We start from the raw sequence: 19,862 nt of genomic DNA, 5'->3' as shown, positions 1-19,862 counted from the left end.
GTCTCCTGTGGAATAGGTGGAATTCATGGTCCAAATGAGAGTATTAATGGGATTCTGTTTCCACACCAATCCATCATCTCCTCGGCACAAACAGAGCTGATTCTGAAGGCACGTCCCCACCATAAAGCTCTTGTAGATCATTCCTCATCAGCTTCCAATCATCCCAGCACTTGCATGAACCTATAATGAGTTATATATTTTTGCAGTGAGTTTCTTGCTACTGTTTCTAATCTTTTGTTTCAGTTTGTGTTTTTCTTTTCTTCACATGAAACAAAATCCATCAGCATTGGGGAAAATGCACATTTCGCCAATGAGTGCTGCACTTGAACATTTCTTAGGACCAAAATGTATTACTTAAACCACTCCAGTAATGCAAACTGTTCCATGAACTCCATTGTAATTTAAAAATAAAAATATGATAAACTTTGTAGCTTATACCTTCATAAGGTTTCTGATTATTTTTTAAAGTCTTTTGGCGCAGCAAGTGAGCATCCATGCCTTTTCCCTTTCCCTTCATTTTTAAAATACATGGAATACTTTATGAAAAGGCATAAACATACACATATATATGTAATACATATATGAAAAAACATATATATGTTTATATATAAGTAAAACATAGGAATTACTTGTAGTAACTGAGATTATATATATATGAAAGAACAATCTAAAATAATTTCTAATTGAAAAACTGGGGAAATACCTATGTGGAATTGGTATTACAATGTTTCCCAAGATAGATATAAGGATACAGCTATAATTTATTTAGCACGTGTCCAATTGCTCACAATTTTCTAAACTATAAAATGGTGGCAAATAAATAACAGATATTTCATGAAAAAGTATGCTTATTAGAGTGGTGTATTGAGTCCACAGTGGCCCACTTTCCTCAGAAGTCAGAGGTCATGAGGCCCCACAGCCTCATTGTGCAGTGTTGGCTCTAGGACCCATCATGCCATTGGAGAGGCTGCAGGCAGCGCCGGCTCCACTTCGCCGAGATGCCCACTCCGGTTCTCGGTCACCTCTCCTCTCTGAACTCTATTTCCGGGCAGAGTTTGGACCATAAAACAAGACGATTAATTGTATCCTCTACATAGAAGCTTCAATTCAGGAAGACAAACTTATTAAGAAGTTCTTTCCCACAAATAACTAAAACAGTAAGTTTTTCAACAGATCAGGAAAACAGGAGATGACAAAAACATTCTCTCTAATCTAGGGAAAAGGCAGCAACAGTGCTTTGTAAATGTTTCTAACAAGACTATGGCATAAAAGTTTAAAAATTAATTTCAGGTTCCTCCAACCACCTACTGGAAGTAAACTTTAAATAATTTCTCTAATAGAATTCAATGATCTGCATCCATCTGCATCTAAGAACAGGAAGTAAAACACAGAAATTACTTGTAGTAACTGAGAGATATTTAAAATGAAAAGTATAGTATGTAACAAAATTAAGCAAAACCATAAATAAATGAAATAATATAGTTAAGCCATTTTACTATAAACACTTTTTGTCAACTATAACATGGTGTTGAACATTGTGGTGAGTACAGTTCCTTGTGAACTGATGCTACTTTACAAATGGAAATTTCTCCAAAATGAAAAAGCACCAAAGTAAAGTCATTAAAATAATTGATATTCGTGGAACATTCCTTATGGCAAGATTTTACAATGGAGTAAAAATTTAAACTTGTGAATGAAAACCATTTGCGTTAGTTAAGGCACATCTGGGCATCTCCAGACATTCACCAGTATAACTATATTGATTTCATAATAAGAGGTTTCTAAAAACAGTCTGTCCCTGAACACAAGCTGCTGGGTAGGCTGGAAAACTAGAACAGGGAAGGAAGCAGGGTAGTACTTGCTGTCACCCTAGAGATTACCCACACACGTCTGTTCCTGTAACAAACACTACAGAATTCCAAGTTGAAAGAAGTCAATTTACAGTATGTTCACTCCTAACTTTCTCGATCATACATTATCCCAGGCCATCTTTCTCTACAACTACACCTACACCTGAAATGATTCTAGCATGTCTAACTCCTGCCTGCCTGGTATTTAACACATACACCCCAAAGGAGAAAGGGGGATTTTCTAAGTGGGAAACAAAATAGATATCTTCAAAACTATTCCTCTAACAAAAGATCCCTATTCACCCCCAACAGACATGGAAGGCCCACTGATGCCAACCCCAATCCAGCAGGATCAAGGATGACCCCTTTCTCAGGTTAGAAGAGCCTCAACTCTAAAAGACAAAAAACATTCTTGATTTGGTTACTCAGTAGATTATAAACTCAGCCATAACTCTACTACAAACTTCAGAAATTTAACTTTAAACAATTAACCAAATATTCTCTACCCATTAGTCCAACCCACTTTTAACCACTTGATGTGGCAGTTTACTTACTAAAATGATTTTTGAAGAGTAACTCACATGTAACGCTAGACTGTTTTTCCTTTTTCACCAGATAATACTTTCACTCAGATTAAAATATAAAAGCTAAAAGCAAAGTTGGTTACTGTGCTAGTATACCACAAAATAGGAAACATAATGACCGTGACAGGTGCTATATACAGCATTTTCATATTTTTAATACTAAGCAAAAAAAAAATCTTAGAACCTCTCTAATAACTCCTGAGTTGCCGGTTTTATTTTCTCCTTAAAGCTGCAAAAGTAGTCTGAAAAACTAAATTTAAAATAAAACTATACAAAGTAGTTTTTGAACTGAGAACTAGACCTGATTTAGATAAAGCAGACATAGTTTCACTTTTATTGTTATTCTTTTGAATTTCTTATAAGATCGAGCATGAAAATATATAAGGGCACAATGTTCTTAATGTTATAAACCTTTACTGTACTGACATATACCTTATAACTTTATCACTTTACAATATTTCAAAGTATCTTCACATATATCATCTCCTTAGAGATATAAAAGCACAAAATATCATAAATGCACTGGACTAATCAAGCAGTATAACATCGATTTGCCGTGAAATACAAGTTAGTATTTTATCAATAGCCAATATTTAGTATCCTTACAGTCCAAGGTACAACAATAAAGTCTATATATTTGCAAAAATTCAATAATGTTTCTAGCTATTTGGCCATGCTTCACTGTATTTTTATAACAGCTTCTCAGTAAATTTCTGTAAGCACATGGTACTTTTTAAAGATACAAAACATCAGTCAAACCCAAAGGGTTGTTTCATATGTAAGACACACATAAATACATATCTATAGATCTTTTTTAAAAATTATAAAATGTAAAAGTATTATTCTTAATAGAAAAAAGTCTAGACACTCATAATTTTTATCTGCAAAATAAATAATATCCTCTCTGTTATTCTCCAACGAATAACTCTTTCATAAGTTACTCACAGATTAAATGTAGGAATCATACTGTTACATGTGAATATGCATTTAAAATAAAACATGGTGGGAAAGGGCCACTGTTTTCAATGGAAGCTAGGCAGTTTTTCCTTTGAGACAAGATGTTCTCAAATTAAATGGCACATCCTAAATAAACCCCTAATTAGGAATAATATTCTGAAAGTTGAATTATTGAATAAAATGTTTTTATATCTAAGGGTTCTGTCATACTACATACAGTTTCTAAGTAATTTAGATGATACCCATTTATTTTAGTATCTGTCCACTATTTACTATCTTAATATCTGGTCACAAGTTCTTAACATTATGCACTTAGAAAACATTCTGAAGACTTTATTATGTGTGTCAAATTGATAAGGTATTTTTAATTCAATTAATTGTATTCCTATAATTCAGCCCAATATGACAAGCTATTTTCACCTGCTAACCCTACAAAATTGATTACTGAACTCTATGGAGACATTGCTTCAACAAACACCACCTTCGAGGGTTCATGTAAAAAAGAAATTGAAATATAAAAGCAGAACTGTTTCCCCAAATCCTAAAAATCACTTCTCAAAATCATAAGAAAGCAAAAATTGGCATATTTTGGGAACCAAAAATCATAACTATTCTATATTTATTAGGATATGGTATACAGCACGAGTGTCACTAACATTCATATAAACAAAGTCAAGATTGAGCAACTGTGATGTTTCATGTAAACTTCAAAGCAATAAAATCATATTTGTAAAGGCATACTGCTGGTGTGTTTATTTTCCAGAAATGCTCTGCTTAAAATCCTCTGATCAATAAATGGAACAGATGATATATGATGTGATTAAAAATGTGACATAGTAAACATTCTCTGGGGATTAAAGTGAATAGAACTTTTCTTAAAAGCCAAAGAGACACACAAAAGCCAATTCCTTTCTAAATAAAATAAAATGAAAATTTTTTTCTATTCATTGCTTTCACTATATCTGTATGCATATTTTGACCTTCTCACCACAGTGTTTATGATTTTTCTTGATATGTAATAATAATGTTAAAATATTATAAGAAATATATGAGAAAGAAACAGCCACAGAAGGCAAAATTCTTTTCTTGGACTTTTGCATCAAAAAAAAAAAAAATGTTTAAGCACTTAATACAAAAAAACCATTTTTATTATTTCAAGCAAAGCAAATTCTTGAAATTATACAGTTAAAAGTCCCACTTTGCTCCATTTAAGTTTCAATATAGTTTATCCGAATGTACACCAGAAACAGGGGTGCTGCCTGACAAGATGGTGGGTGCGGGTGAGAGCAGAGAGGGGAAGAGGAAAAGACAGCAGCAAGACTGACAAATGGGCTGGGGTCGGGGGGGTTACAGCTCCCCAAGAGCATCCATTTCATCTAAAAGAAACATGTTGAGGTATTGTAATGAAAACAATCCAAGTTACTTCCTAGTTAAAAATCCAAAGTACTTCTAGATCTTTCCAGCTTAAAAAAACAAAGGAATCCATAAAACAGGCAAAGGTGTGGCAACATAATGAAATTATCCTCTTGATTTTCTTCAGGTAGACTGCACCCTCTCAAAATAATTTATTTGATATCCCAAGTACTGCATCAGTGTTTGCAGATACATAAAATAATTACTGTACACAGAATTTGTAAACTCACATCCCAAAAGTGTTACCGAATACATTCATTTACTGGGTCTTGTCTTAAACATCTTATTACACTTAATATCATCCAGAATAAAAAACAACAACAAAATGCTTACAACATAAATCACAAACAGATGGCTAAAATTTGAACTGTGACCTCTGTTGTTTCGGATAAACCGTACAGCAGTTTCCGCCTCCTCTCCCTAAACTGGTTTGTGGGTTTCTGTTAATTCACTGAAACAGTACCTCATCCTGGGAAGCTGTATTTCCAGGACTTGCACAGTCTTTGTTATGATTTTCACCTTCTTCATCTTTTTCGGGAGGAGATGCACTCTCTTTCTTCTCTGTGGGATTACTCACTGTTTCTTCTGGTTGAGAATTTGAATTTTCAGCATTCCCATCCTCTGCGTCCCCTGGCCTGGCGGCTTCGCTGCTGGGCTCTGCGCAGGGCCTGTCTGTGGCTTCCCCAGGCTCTTTAGGCGCCGCTTTTTCTTCTTCAGCTGCTTTGCTATTTACAGGAGCCGCTGAGGAGGAAGTTTTGGAGTCCTTAGGTTTTTTGTGCATAGAAGTTTGACTGTTAGGACCGGGGACGGGAGGGGCAGGCATTTTCTGGGCTTTGCTTCCTTCTGCGTCTTCTTTCCGAGGGGGTCCCCAGATAAAATTCTCTGAAGGCGTGTAATGTTTCTGGGCGAAACGTAGGAGCTTCCTCCTTTCCCTTCTGTCTCTAATGGTATAAACAAAGTACTCCAGCGCGCTCTGTTTAATATTGGGAATGGTATTTTCCACAAGAGCTTCGTGAAGAATAAATTTTACAAGAGGAGATTTAAAACTTTCATATCCAAGCTCACCAAGGCTTTTAAGAATACGGGTGATTCTTAAATAGTTGTGCTGGGACCTAAAAGAGAGGATTGAATAAAATGAGGGGGTGAGGAAATCAGGTGGAGGAAAGCAGGGAAATAAAAACTACTGGGAAAATGTTTTGTTTTTTTTTTACAGAAATAGCCTTGTAATGACTTGTAGAGACACCACTAAGAAAAACAGATTTGAAGGTATGAAACCCTTATACCTCAATGCAATGTCAATCATGAGAAACTCAAACATATAACATACATTCTCCTTATTTCTTAAGTTCGTCAAATTTGAAAAAAATATTTAGATTAAAATTTATTTCCACTGTTGTTGAATTGTTGTTTCTTAAATACACTGAGGATAAGTGATCTATTAGAGAATTTATTTGCAACAGCAATGTACTGTACCTGTCACAGGTAACCAGTGCTGAATCTAAACACAATATCAGCTGTTAACTGAGTAGTATGATTTGCAGTATTAACTGGTCAGCAAAATCTACCATATTAGCCAACTCATAAGGAAAAATGCAAAAAAACACTCTATCCTGCTAGAACGATTCTAACAAAAGATGCAACACTGACTAATTTAGCAGAACACGTACAACTACAAGAAATGACGATGGCTCGCTAAGGCTCGTATCCTCATTTGCTGGACTTCACTGGACTCTTGCAACAATTAATTCAGTTGATAAATATGCAAGCCATGTAGAACTCAATAAATAATAGGTACTATTTAATAATAATATTGTTATTTAAATATCTGATATTAAGAACTACCATATTTGTACCTACCCCAACTTAGTGACTCAATTCTCTTCCATGCTTGGCCTCTCTCTCCTCTTTCCCTATCGAAGAATTTTAAATTTTCCTTCCAATGACATTGATTCCAAAGATGCCCTTTCCCCCAGATAGCACTATCATCTTTCTCCTGTCCCCATACTAAGGCCATTATCAGATCAAAGCTTCCCAATTCTATTTTGTCACAATTCATAATCTTCCTCCCCCACTTTACTCAGCCCAATAGTTGCCTTATTGCACATGCCTGGCTACATCCAAAAGGAATCTTCAGCTACATATATTAATCATGTATTGTCATCAACAGCCCAGATATTTGTTTACACAATATTGCAACACAACCATACCATCACTTACTTTTAACTTCCTGAAACCTATTTTATACCTCAGAAACTACTGGTTACAAGCATTGCATATGCCTGTCCTGGCTTCCAAACATGCTTGGAGGATTTCACTTAGGAATAACTAGCAAACTATTTGGGAAGAATGGAAAAGGATGTTAATGAATTATTTGAGGGAAACAAGGGAGTGGTTCCATGGTCTCATAGTTTGAGAAGAGAGTTTGTTTGGATAAAACAAACGTCTTAAGGATTTGAGCTAACCAAACACTGGAAAAGATAAGTCAAGCAGTTTTTATTGTCACCATCCTTCCGGTTGTTTACCAAAAAAGTATTATCTTAACATTCAACTCTTTGAAGGCAAAAGGTAAAGCATGTTTCAGCCTTTTGAATCTGTACTTTTTAATAGGAAGTAAGGGTATTTGGGGACAATATAAATTTGGGTGAAGACAGGACAATATGCCATTAGTGGCACAATTGACTTAGTTGTTAAGTTAATATAGATTCTGTATAATCTAAAAACTTAGTGACAAAACTCTTGGGCAACATCTGCCTCATATGTCTACAATAAAGAGAAGTATGGGAAAGTGAAAGAATATTTTTTAAATCCTAATGAGTTATATGACACAACAAAATTTACTATATTTGCAAACAGCTCAATTTCATATATTTGGTCCAAGATGAATGGCCAAAATAAATTTTCTGTATACATTTATATCTACACACTCTCCAATTAAAAATATTTATGTAACAGTAGAAAAGGACAAAAACTTAGGTTGAAGAAAATAAAGATCAGGATGATGGAACAAAATTATATAAGAAAGAAATTAGGTGTTTCAATATGATTTGAAATAAATGTCACAAATAAAGACAAAATGGAAGAAAGAAAAGTAGCTAAAATCCTCCTAATACTGTAAGCAGTCTTTGGGGTTATCAGCTGATAAACAAGAGAGGCTGGGCTTCTAGACAGAGGTAAGGACTTCTTCAGGAAGACCAAGCAGGTGAAGAGAGAATACACAAAAGGCAAGAACTAGGAAACAGAAAATAGAAGTTAGAGGATATTCCAGAGTCTAAAATATGACTCAGTCAGTCATCTAAGGTGATTACAAATAAAATTGGAAATACATTTTAGTGATTGGTTTATATATCTGTACTGTCATGTTTGAAAATATTTCACCTCTTCTAGCCACTTGTTCACTGAACATTATTTCATTTCACTTTCATTCAATATTTTTGTCAGCTGGGCTCCTATAAATAAATATTGAATTCCCTGTCTACTCTAAAAAACTCAAGATGTCATATAGGTTAAAACACAAATAAGTTATGACATTGAAGGGTAAATCAGAAAAGAAACCAACTGAAGAAAAAAAATGACATAGAAGTCTTTCTAGAGTCCCCTGTAATTTGTTCAAATCTAGGCAATATAAATTTTTAGCAACTAAACCTCAAAGGAAAGTTGTTTTCTGGAAGATTTTAAGGCAATTCACTCACAGCTGGAAAAGCTCTATGCAATCGCCAGGGAAAAGAAAAAGAGACAATGGGTGGTGGAAAGTAAGCAAGCTGCATGGAGCGGGTTGGGGGCGGGCACATGGCAGCCAGTTCGGGCTCCCCTCCCCTGACTCACCCCAGGAAATCATTTAACTAAAACCTTCAGAAGGGCTCTGTTTCCAGCTATCAATTAGAAGTCTGACAATATAACCCCAGGAGGATTTAAGCTGACAAACATATGTTGTTCATCATTTATTCATTCAACAAACATTTGCTAAGCAAGATTGCTATTCCAACCAAAAACAAATTGGAGGCAGAGATTCTCTAAAACGATAAACATGAGTACATGAAAGATGAGATACTACCCGTCCTCTCCAAAGATTTACTTCCGCCATCCTTCATGTCAATAGGCTACTTGCATACAGCTTTCTTGTACAGTATGACGTAAGAGCTTAGAAACTCTGTCTAGAGATAGCTACCAGCATTGCTTAGGCAGAGACTTACATACTTCTGCTTTAAGTGCCCTAAGTCAAATTTAACTTCAGTTATGAGTGAATGGATCTTCTAATCAGGATCATAAAGCTTTATGCCCTTTTCTTCAGTATTATAGTACAAGTCACCATTTTAATAGTGTTGATTATAACTAAAAAAAGTAAAAGAGCCCGGGTCGGGTAGTTCACTTGGTTAGAGTGTTGTCCCAATACTCCAAGGTTGTGGGTTCAATCCCCAGTTAGGGCACATATAAGAATCAACTAATGAATGTATAAATAGTGGAACAATAAATCAATGTCTGTCTCTCTCTCTCTCTCTCTTCCTCCCTCCCTCTCTTCCTCTCTCTCTAAAATAAATAAATAAATAAATAAATAAAGTAAAAGAAAGGCTTGAACATTAATACTTACTTTACTAAAGTGAGATGAACGTTCTAGAAAGATACAACAATTTTAATTAATTGATGCACAAAATTCTTATTTGTTTTGGACAAAGAAAAATTTCTTAGGTAGTTTTAATTATTTTTTCTCTTAGTACCTGTCCAGGTCAGTTAATTATAACATGCTAAACAAATGCTTTCAAGCTGTTGGTTTTATAGTCTAGCACTCATAAGCCACCCTATAATTAAAAAGGAAAAATAAGGCAGTTTGCATGTAAAGAAAATATTAAGAAAAATAAACTTGGGGTAAAAGTATTAATGAAAGTTACAAATATCTCAGCAAAAGAATATGGCAAATCCATTCCAAATAAACTGTTAAAGTTTCCTTCAAAGGGTTTGAGATTCATGAACCAAAAGTAGCCTTTGGTTTTTTACCAAAACAGAAAAGATTCTAAAAGATTCTAATTTCCCTCTTCGAATTTTTTTTTTTTTTTTGTATATGAGACTATCTCAGTCTTATAAAATGACTTTTGTGTCATAGGCCTACTTCATGGATTTAATCCAAGAAGGCGCTAAGCTTGAGGAACAGACTGTGCCCCATGAAGCTCACAAACTCGTAGAGGGGATTCAGAAAACTGTACACAAACAGTAGCTATAAATGACAAGAAAGAAGTCATAAAAAGGGAAGCAGGCCACTGGCTGTGGGCAGTGGAGCCATTTCAGGAATAAACAGCTCTGAAGCTGAACAGCCATATTTCTACTTGGAATTTTGTTTTGTTTTGTTTTAGAATATAGAACAGGGAATGCAATGCATTTCAGACCAGCTTTTGAATTCAAATTCCTGGGTCCATCTGCTCGTTGTTCCTCTGGGAATTCCCGGGTTCCACGGAGAAGTCCAGCCACGGGAAGGAAAGCAGCATGCTGGCCCTGATGTACAGCAGGGGCTTCACTTACTCATTCAGGTGCTGGAACCTTTCCTGCCAGTTAACAGCCCGAGCAACATTTCCCGTTTTATCAATCAGCTTGATTCCAAAAAATTCTAACATCATTTTATAAGCCAGGAGAAATCTTCTAATTGCTTCTTTCGTTTTTTTGAATTCCTAATGAAAAGGAAAAGTCAGCTGAAATGACTCAGTCGTTACCAGGTCAATAAAGTAGCAATATTATTTGGCCATCTCATATAAAATAAAATGAGCTTGCATTACCTCAATTTCATATGTAGTTAGTTCTTTAGCATAAAAGTTCAAGCCTTGTTCTCTCAGGGGGAAAAGCCTATTTTTCAGAAAAATAATGTTTGTATATTAATGTTGTCCAGAAAACATGCATGATTGACTAGGGCTTGGCTCAAGACAGAGGAGATGAAACTGACCATTGGATGTAAGTGTGGTTGTGCTCCAGCTTCTCATAATCTCCTTTCCACTTACTGAGAACCTCTTCAATGTACACACCTGAACAGTAAACATGCAGAAAGTGAGCCAGACATTGAACACATTGGTGAAGGCATTTTAAAGTTTAATCACTTAAGCTTTATATTAGACGTTTTTAAATATTAATAACAGCCCACAAGAATATAGCTTTTAAAAAATGAATTCCCTATGCCATACACTGAGTTACATAATAGGCCTAATTTTTTAAAAAAGTGATACCTCAAATTGCAGGAAGTTCTACAGAACAGTGTTACTCTACAGAAGAGTTGGCAAACTACGGTCTGACATCTGTTTTTGTAAACAGTTTTCTTGGAACACAGCCATGCACAAATGAATAACATTCATTTATGTATTTTACACCAGAACAATAGAGTTTAGTAGTCGCAACAGAGACCATATGGCCCCAAAAGCTGAAAATATTTACTATCTGGCCCTGTACAGAAAATATTTACCAATCCCTGCCCTAAAGGGTCATATAGTTCTTTTAATACTAGATAGGATCAAATTGAGATGAATCCCAGGGGAAAAGAAAGAAAAGAAGGAGGAAGAGAAGGAGATGGAGAGAAGCAAAGAAAAGGAGGAATAAAAAATGAAAGAAAGCCCTGGTGTGGCTGAGTTGGTTGGAGCATTGTCCCCTACACTGAAAGGTCACGGGTTCGATTTCGGGTCAGAGCAGATAGTCAGATTTATGGGGTGCAACCAATCAATCTTTCTCACATCGATGTTTCTCTCTCTCTCTCTCTTCTTCTCTAAAATCAATAAAAACATATTGAAAGAAAAAAGTGTTGAGCTATGGCCAGTATGTCTAAGTGGTTAGAGTATTGGTCTGCCCTCTGGGTTGCAGGTTCAATCCCCAGCCCTGGTGGAGGCGCTTGCTGGAGCCAACCAATCCATGTCTCTCTCTCTCTCTCTCTCTCTCTCTCTCTCTCTCTCTCTCTCTCTCTCTCGTACACACAATCTCCCTCCCTTCTACCTTCTCTAAAAATAAATGGAAAAAATGTCCTCTGGTGAGGATTAACACAAAAATTGAAAGATAAAAGAAAAAGGTGTTGAGTACCTACCATATGTTGGGCCCATATTATATCTAGTATACATCATCTACCTTAATCTTTGCAAAACTCTTCCAAATCAGTGTTACCATCTCCATTTTACTAATGAGGAAAGTGTGTGATTTATTCAAAGTCACACACTAATAAAAGAATAAATGTAGAAATAGAACACAGGTCTTTCTTGTTTCAAAAAGTAAGTCCTCTTTGTCACATTTTATAGTTCCCCTATAGGAACTTATTATAACAAAATCCTCCTGATTAAATCTGTCAAGGTCCTTTCAGTAGACTAATAGGCCATTTAGTCTATTTTATAGAAAAAGGAACAATGTAATATTCTCTAAACATAACATCTCATTTTTGTTTCCTCCAGAAATCATCAGTTTTTAGTAGAGGGCCACTCTTTTTTTTTTTTTTTTAATTTCTTTATTGATTAAGGTATCACATATTTGTCCTCGTCCCCCCATTTCCATCCCACCCCCTTCCCCACACATGCCCCCACCCCCCTGTTATCCTTAACCAGAGGGCCACACTTTAAAGGTTTGGTAAAAAGTTACTTTTGAATCATACTGTTGGTTTTATCAGCATGTTGAAACCATCTACCTCCATAGCTTCCCATTTGTTTTCCCTTCCAACTGCCCCTCCTCCTTTTTAATAAGTAAAATTCATTCTTGTAGGCTTATGCTTACTGTCAAGAGTGTATGTAATCACTTTTCAATTTTGTGTGTGTGTGTGTGTGTGTGTGTGTGTGTGTGTGTGTGTACACATACTAGAGAGGAAAGTGTGTGAGTTGAGATAATTTATATAGTAAAATAGAATAACATTTTATGTGACCTTAGCTAAAATTTCTGACCTGGACCTATCTTATAAGATTTCAAAATAAATTTTTGATAAAGATTACAAAAAATGAGTGCATTACTTATTGTTTTAAATTACTATCTCCAAAATAAATCTATAAGAAATATCAAAATAATTCAGTTAAATACTGTCATATCTCTGTATTCAATATTTTTTGTTTTGTTTTGTTTAATCCTCACTCCAGGATATGCTTAGAGAGAGGAAGGGAGAGAAAGAGAGAGAGTGCGAGAGAGAGAAACATTGATCAGTTGTATGTGCCCTGATGGTAACAAACCTGCAACCCAGGTATGTATCCTGACTGGAAATGGAACCAGCAACCTTTCAGTGCACAGGCCGATGCTCAACCAACTGAGCCACTCCAGCCAGGCTTGTGTTCAATGTTTTTAATATTTAAAACATTGAACATAGATAAATTTAATTAAATTCAAATCAGAGTCAAGTTAATAATTTGTCATTGCATTTCTTCAAAAAATTGTCTTGCCCCAACTCCTAAAAAAAATACTAATAGTTTTCCCAGCCAGTGTCACCTATGAACCAGGAGGTCACCATTCCATTCCCAGTCAGGGCACATGCCGGGGTTGCAGGGAGGCATGCAGGAGGCAGCCAATCAATGATTCCCTCTCATCAATGATGTTTCTACCTTTCTCTCTCCCTCTCCATTCCTCTCTGAAATCAATAAAAATATATTTTTTAAAAATACTAATAGTTTAATTAATATTATTTCAATTAGTAAATAAAGCAGTGTGTTTTTATAATTAGTAAATACAACAGAGCATTTTTATCCAGATGTTCCCTTCCAAATCAGAGCAGACTTTTGAGACACCAGAAAATTAATTAAAGTGATTCTAGCCTTTCAGCAATTCTTAGTCCTAACACCTAACTGGTGTGTTTTTTAGTGCACAGTACAAGGAGTTCCTCCTCCAAACACTCCACCCAGGCTTCAGATATCCTTCCTCCAGTTAGCTCACCAAAGAAGATGAAGGCCCTCCCACTGGGAAGTTTTACAATCCATGACCTTCATTCCTGACTCACATTGCTGTGGTTTTGGCTCAGTTTTCACTGAGAGCAAAGGGCAAGAGCCAGGGCCATTTGGTCTCCTCACAGAGATAAGGGCTCAAAGGAGAGAAGCCAGCTTTGCTGGTTTGAGCTGAATAAAATTAGGAGCCCACCATGACTCATAGCATGGTGCCTCAGTGACATACGCATATTACCATAGTGGCTGCATCCTCTTACGACCCTATGAGGGCAACTATGGAGTTGTGAAGAAGGAGGCAAGTTTATTTGCAGAGCTGAGTGGAGACCTACTCTTCCCAGGCAGGATATTGGAACACTGAACTAGGAATGCTATTAGCTCCGTGACTCCTGAATCTGGAAGTCTACAGGAAAGATCATTCTAATATAAACATCGCTTTTCAATTACGTTCTGAATAATTTTCATGTATGGCACAGTGAAAAGAATACTGAACCCTGGAACTGAGACCCAACTCTCACAACTGAGTAACTCAACAAGTCAGTCATTCAAGATTTAAGACCTAGTGACCTTATATTTAAAATGAGGAAGCTGAATTTGAGCTCTAAGGTTCCCTAATCACCTAATTTTCTATGGTTTTAAAAATGTCCTCTCCTTTCCAATCACAATAATGGCTTCCACTCCTTGTCAGATAATAGCCACTGTAAACAAGTGGTGGGAAGGTATTGCTAATCCACAGTGATTCCTCTAGAATTTGGGGACTCATCAGACTGTACAGTGAAGTGAACCCAGTCAATGAACACATGCATTGAGAATGTACTGACCATGGAATAAGCAAAGAATAACTAAGTACACTTATTATTTCGACTTTGCTTCTTACCAAAGTAGCAGATTACTCACCATCTGGCTTAAATGGAATTTTATTCTTATAAAAGCGAAGATTGCTCAAGTCATTTTGATACCGGATATCTTTGAAGTTCTGCTAAAGGAAAAAATAAATCAATCTCCAGCATATGCACATATTTAAAAAAAAGCACAATGACCCTTCTTAAATGTTTGTTCACTGGCACCACAAAATAAGAAAAACAGAAGGGAAATATTTTACATTCATTTTAGAAAAAAATTTTCTGTATCTTACTGGGTACTGGTGTCTGTATTTGTACAAATCCCTCGCAGCGTAAAAACTTCTCTTTGGTTTGGCAGTTGCTTCAGTGGAATCAGCTCCCTAAAATAAAAAGTGAAATTCCATTCACATGTTTAAGCAAGATAATTTCATTGAGAAATTTCCAGAACAAACTCGAAACAATGACCATCCATAAAGAAAGCCCAAAAAGTGTCAAGCTGTCCAGATTACTGAAAACATTATAAAAGTCCTTTCAATAATACATTTGCTGGCATTCTGTCTTCCTGATTTGAACATAATAACATTTGTCCTAAGGTGTTTTACTATATTAAAAACTTTATTATTCACTAAAAGTATACAGAGGCTAAATGTTATGGATAAATATCCATGAGAATAGAATTCAAAATGAATTTAAGACATATACTTTACCATATGTTATACAACTGATTCTATGACAAAACTTATTTTAGTGTACTTTACATAATACTGAAAAAACTATGTTAAGATAATAAATCAATTCTACATAGAAAATTGTCATTACTTTCGCAATATTTAGCTGCTTTTGGAAATCAAGTAATATTTATGTAAGAAAAAGAGGCTTTTAAAACAAACTGAATAGCTTTCTAAATTCCATCCTTCATAGCACCATAATAAATACACAATGTCAAGAGTAATGTGTTAATTCAGTGATAATACAATGCAATATAAATTAACAAATTTAAAATATATACACACAAAGAAATGAAAAGCTCTCAATGAACTTCAGACTATAATGACTTATATATAGTAGTTAACTCATACTATTTATACTTTAAGGAAAATTCCCACCACCATTAAATAAGTTTTAAAATATAAGATGTAGGTCAATGTAATTTATTTACAACCCATGTGTAAACTAAATGTAGTACTATAATATGTAATAAAGTGCTTCATATCCAGTATCCCTCAGAACAATGAGACTGATGACAATTATGAAATAGAAGACAAAGTTTAAATCTCAACATTCATTAAGAGCTTTTCCCCCAATCCTTCTCTCATCATCTCCTACCCCAACCTGTGTTGATAGATTGGCTTTGCCTAAGCAATTTTTGCATGTTTTTGAAGTGGTGTGATTCTCACTATTACTACAAGTACAGAGACACTTTACCACCACATTCTCTGATGTTTAACATTAGCTACTCTGCCATGTTACATAAGCAAGGAAAAGCTTAAATTCTGGTCCTTCCCACACGTTTCAAAAGAGCTCTGCCTAGCAAGTTTCTGAATCTATTTAGCCTCAGCTACAACCATATGAATCATCATCCTACATTTGTATAGAAAGCACTTTTCCGTTTACAAAGTGCTTACATGTATTTTATTTCATCTGATTCTTCTAATGCACCTGGCTGGCAGTTATTAGTGTTTCCACCTTAGAAACAAGGTAACCCAGACTTAGAGAAGTTGAACAAGACCCAGAGTCTAATGACAGCAATGGAACTAGATCCTATTCTCTGGGCTTCCAGTCCAACTAGTTAGGTACAAATCAATTTCAGCTCCACTAAAAGTGAAGGGTCATTACAGACACTTTGGTACAGGCGTCCTCAAACTACGGCCCGCGGGCCACAAGCGGGTGTTTTTGCCATTTTGTTTTTCTACTTCAAAATAAGATATGTGCAGTGTGCATAGGAATTTGTTCACAGTTTTTTTTCAAACTATAGTCCGGCCCTCCAACGGTCTGAGGGACAGTGAACTGGCCCCTGTTTAAAAAGTTTGAGGACCCCTGCTTTGGTATAATGTCAACAGCCCAAGACTTGGAAGCAGGAGACTTGGGCTGAGTCTCAACTCTGCTACTTATTTGTTAGGCCTTAAGCAAATCACTTAACTGAATCTTAGTTTTATTATCTGTGAAATGAAGGTAATGACTCATGCCCTACCTAATGCCCAGAATTATCATGAGCACCACTGCCGCCTCCAACGTCTAAATGTACCAGCCTGCCCACACCCATCCCTGCTCCTCCAACTTCTGCTCCTTTTGCACTCTCTATCCCATCCCTTTTCACCTGCTCTGGCAAGGATTTTTGTTCCTAGTTCCTGTATCATCAAAATTTCCCTCTTTTCTGGCTCATTCCCCTCATCAAACATGCTGTAGCATCTCTAACCTTAAATATACACAACCTTCCTTGCCCCAAATCCCCTTTGATTACAACAGATCCATAGCTCTGCTCCCTTTGATAGTAAAACATCATCACAGAGCTGCTCTTACTCCCTGCCTCCTCCTCTTCTCCCATGACCTACCCCAACCAGGCTTTCATCCTCAGCATTCCATCAAAACAGCACCTGTGAATGTCACTAGCAAATCCCCATCTTACCAAATGATTTCTCTGCTCAATTCAGGGGACCTCCCAGCACCATTGTGCCAGTTAATGCCGCCCTCCTTCCTGAAACACTGTCAGGTCCCACACCTCCAGAGGAGGTTGTCGTCAGACCAAATAGCTCCCCTCTTTGGCTCCTTTTCATCTTCAAGCGCTCTAAATGGAGCAGTGAAGTGTCCAAGGCTTAGCCCTCATTCTGCATCACTCCTTGATGACCAGTATCTTCCCATGACTTTAAATACCACCAGTCTTATATGCTGAGGACTCCAGGACTGGGGTTTCATTCGCCGATATAATTAACTACTCAACTTGGATGTCCCAGAGGGTACCGAACTCAGGAGAATTACTGATTTAACCTCTGAAGTTGCTTTCTCCCTAGACTTACCCATCTGAGTTAATGGCACCATCACTTGTCAAGTATTAACTTAGACTAGGAAGTGGCAAAAAGTCTGAAATATACTTTAAAGGGAGCGCCAGTAGTACTTGCAAATGAATTGACTATGTGGAGTAGGGAACAAATGGGGTTGATAGTCAAAAAGCAAAATTAAAAAGGCGATTGTTTTTTTTAGAAGTTAGGTGGTGATACCAACATGAAAAAAATCAACCATTAAAGGAAAAAAGGGAAAGCTGGTGTGGTCTACCATTGGCTGGGGTTGCAATTAACTGATTGAAACATTAATTATCAAGTTGGTTTCTATAAATGGACCTGATTGTTGGATTGAATCTCTGCTGGTGTGTTTTGATAACCCAAACTTCTTTAGACCGTTACTTAATTGGGAGACAAATGGAAGGGGAAAATATAGAATACAGCATGTAGTACTTTCCTGTTCGCAATGCAAAACGACCCAGCAGCAGACCAGAACCAAGGGGCACAGGGATATTCACAATTCCAACAGGTTAAGATTCTGACATTGGCGATATATGTATATGCTTGGGTGTGCATTCTCCTCTCTCTGGATGATCCTCAGCAAGCTGCTTTCTAGGCCTGTCTTCTCTAAAATGAGCATTAAAACCAGCAACTCCCACCCCACCCCCAAAATTGCAGTCGATTAAAATAACTTGTTTAGCATAGAGCTCGCACTAAGACTGTATGTTTCCTCCTGACCTACACGGAGACCATCCACAAGCTGTCTGAGGCAGCCTCAGCTGCAGTACTTAGAGGGGGCGATTCCCCTACTTGAGCAGAGAACCTGTGGTTCTTCGGGCTCCATTTTTTTCACGCTCCTTTTCCCCTCGCTGATACAGAGGAGGGCCCGATGCAGAGCCAACAGTAAATGCCTCTCCGATGCACACTTCCTCAGAGGTTTGGCTAGACACTTCCTCCTTTTTAAAGTTTTCTGAATTATTTTCTGTTGCCTCAGAGGGCACAAGGGATATTTCTCTCTTGGCCAACCTCTCCTCCAAATTGTATTAGGCAAATGATTTAAGCACAGGTGGATCAACAAGTCCTCTGCGTGAAATAAGATTGGTGAAGAGCGCCCTGACCGCCTCCGTTGAAAGGCCTTCCTGGTGGGTAAAATCCGTGGCGTTTTAACTTCGGATGGGGACCTTCCACACTACTTTTACCGGCTGCAAACGCCCCTGGGGGGCGGGGGTGGGGGGGAGCGCTCGCTGCCGATCAACTGCGGTCCCACCTTATTCTGGGCAATTTGCACCAATAACACGCACTAGACCGGCTTCCACAAACCGCTATTTTTAGACAGGGTCCTCCCACCCCACCTTCGCATCCCCCAGCTGCGCTGCAGAGGCAGCGAAAACACTCATTCAAGTTGGGTTCCGCCTGGAGGACTTCCTGGCCGCGCCTGCGATCAGGCCCCAGATCGGCGGCGATCGGCGCGGCGCGCCCGGCCACCGCAGGCCCCCGGTCCGCGGGCACGGAGGGGTCTGGCCGCCGAGGACGAGCCGCCGCCAGGTGCCCCTGCCCTCCTCGCGGGCACAGCTCGGCGGGCGCCCGCTCCTCTCGCCGGCGACGTCCTTCCTCCCGGCGCCCGGGGCAAGGGCGCCCCGGCCCAGCCCGAAGCCACCAGGGGCCGCGTACCTGCTGGGCGCCCGCCGCCTCGGCGTCCTCGTCCGGCGCGGGACTGGCGCGGGGCCGCCCGCCGGCTGGCTCCGGGGGCTGCGCGGGCTGCTCGGGCTCCTGCCCCGGGCCCTCGCCGCTGCCCGGCCCCGGCTCCTCGGGCTCCGGCTCCGGCTCCGACTCCGTCTGCCAGGTGGAGTCGCAGTCCTCCACGGTGGTGGGCTCGCGGAAGCTGACCCCGCCGAGCAGGTTGCCCATTGAAGAGGCGGCGGCGGGCGCGGGGCGCGGGGCTGCGGGGCGCGGGGCGCGGGGCGCGGGCTGCGGCAGGCGCGCTAGGGCCGGGGCACGGCCGCGGCGAGAGCGCTGGGCGGCATCCTCGGCGGCGGGCGCCGCACTGCCTCGGCGCGGCCAGCGCAGACTGCCACACTCGCGGGGAGGAGCCGGTCGCCCCGGGACCGCCGCCGCCACCGCTTGAACCCGCCCATCTGGTTCCTTCTCCTCCCCTTGGGCGGGAGCCGGTGCCCGCCCGGAGCCAGGGCAGCCAACAGCCCGCTCCGGCCTGAGCGCCGCCGCCCAGGGCTCCTGGAACGCACCTCACTTGCTGCCCCCTCTCCCCCAGCCGCCCCAGCCCTGCCTTTGATGTCCCCAGGGGTGGATTGGGGTTGGCATCTTATCTATCCCCTTCCTCCCTGACCCTCCCTCTTCCTCTCCC

General features: G+C 38.9%; 1 protein-coding gene across 2 annotated transcripts; it reads right to left on the bottom strand.

Annotated features, from left to right (window-relative positions):
* Positions 1-4,517: 4,517 nt before the first annotated feature.
* OGFRL1 (opioid growth factor receptor like 1) lies at positions 4,518-19,553 on the bottom strand. 2 transcript variants are annotated; one of them, XM_054722250.1, is made up of 7 exons: positions 19,172-19,553; positions 14,798-14,884; positions 14,560-14,641; positions 10,728-10,806; positions 10,564-10,630; positions 10,313-10,458; positions 4,518-5,916 (listed from the first exon to the last, which is right to left on the bottom strand). In XM_054722250.1, the coding sequence occupies exons 1-7, from the start codon at positions 19,406-19,408 to the stop codon at positions 5,253-5,255; spliced, it is 1,362 nt and encodes a 453-aa protein (XP_054578225.1). In that variant the 5' UTR covers positions 19,409-19,553; the 3' UTR covers positions 4,518-5,252. The 2 variants fall into 2 exon arrangements, with proteins under 2 accessions (XP_054578225.1, XP_054578226.1); XM_054722251.1 differs by having other exon boundaries at positions 14,560-14,638.
* Between the last annotated feature and the right edge of the window lie 309 nt (positions 19,554-19,862).

Source organism: Eptesicus fuscus, chromosome 10, assembly GCF_027574615.1.
Source record: "Eptesicus fuscus isolate TK198812 chromosome 10, DD_ASM_mEF_20220401, whole genome shotgun sequence".
NCBI lineage: Eukaryota > Metazoa > Chordata > Mammalia > Chiroptera > Vespertilionidae > Eptesicus > Eptesicus fuscus.
Note: the sequence above shows the minus strand (reverse complement) of the source record. Positions and strands in the feature narration are given on the sequence as shown.

Excerpts from the sequence above, each read along its gene's own strand:
- OGFRL1 (XM_054722250.1), bottom strand. The coding sequence starts at position 19,408 with ATGGGCAACCTGCTCGGCGGGGTCAGCTTCCGCGAGCCCACCACCGTG. Across the intron at positions 14,885-19,171 it reads AGGCGGCGGGCGCCCAGCAG|GGAGCTGATTCCACTGAAGC; the intron begins GTACGCGGCCCC and ends TTTTTATTTTAG. Across the intron at positions 5,917-10,312 it reads AGGTTCCAGCACCTGAATGA|GTCCCAGCACAACTATTTAA; the intron begins GTAAGTGAAGCC and ends CCTCTCTTTTAG.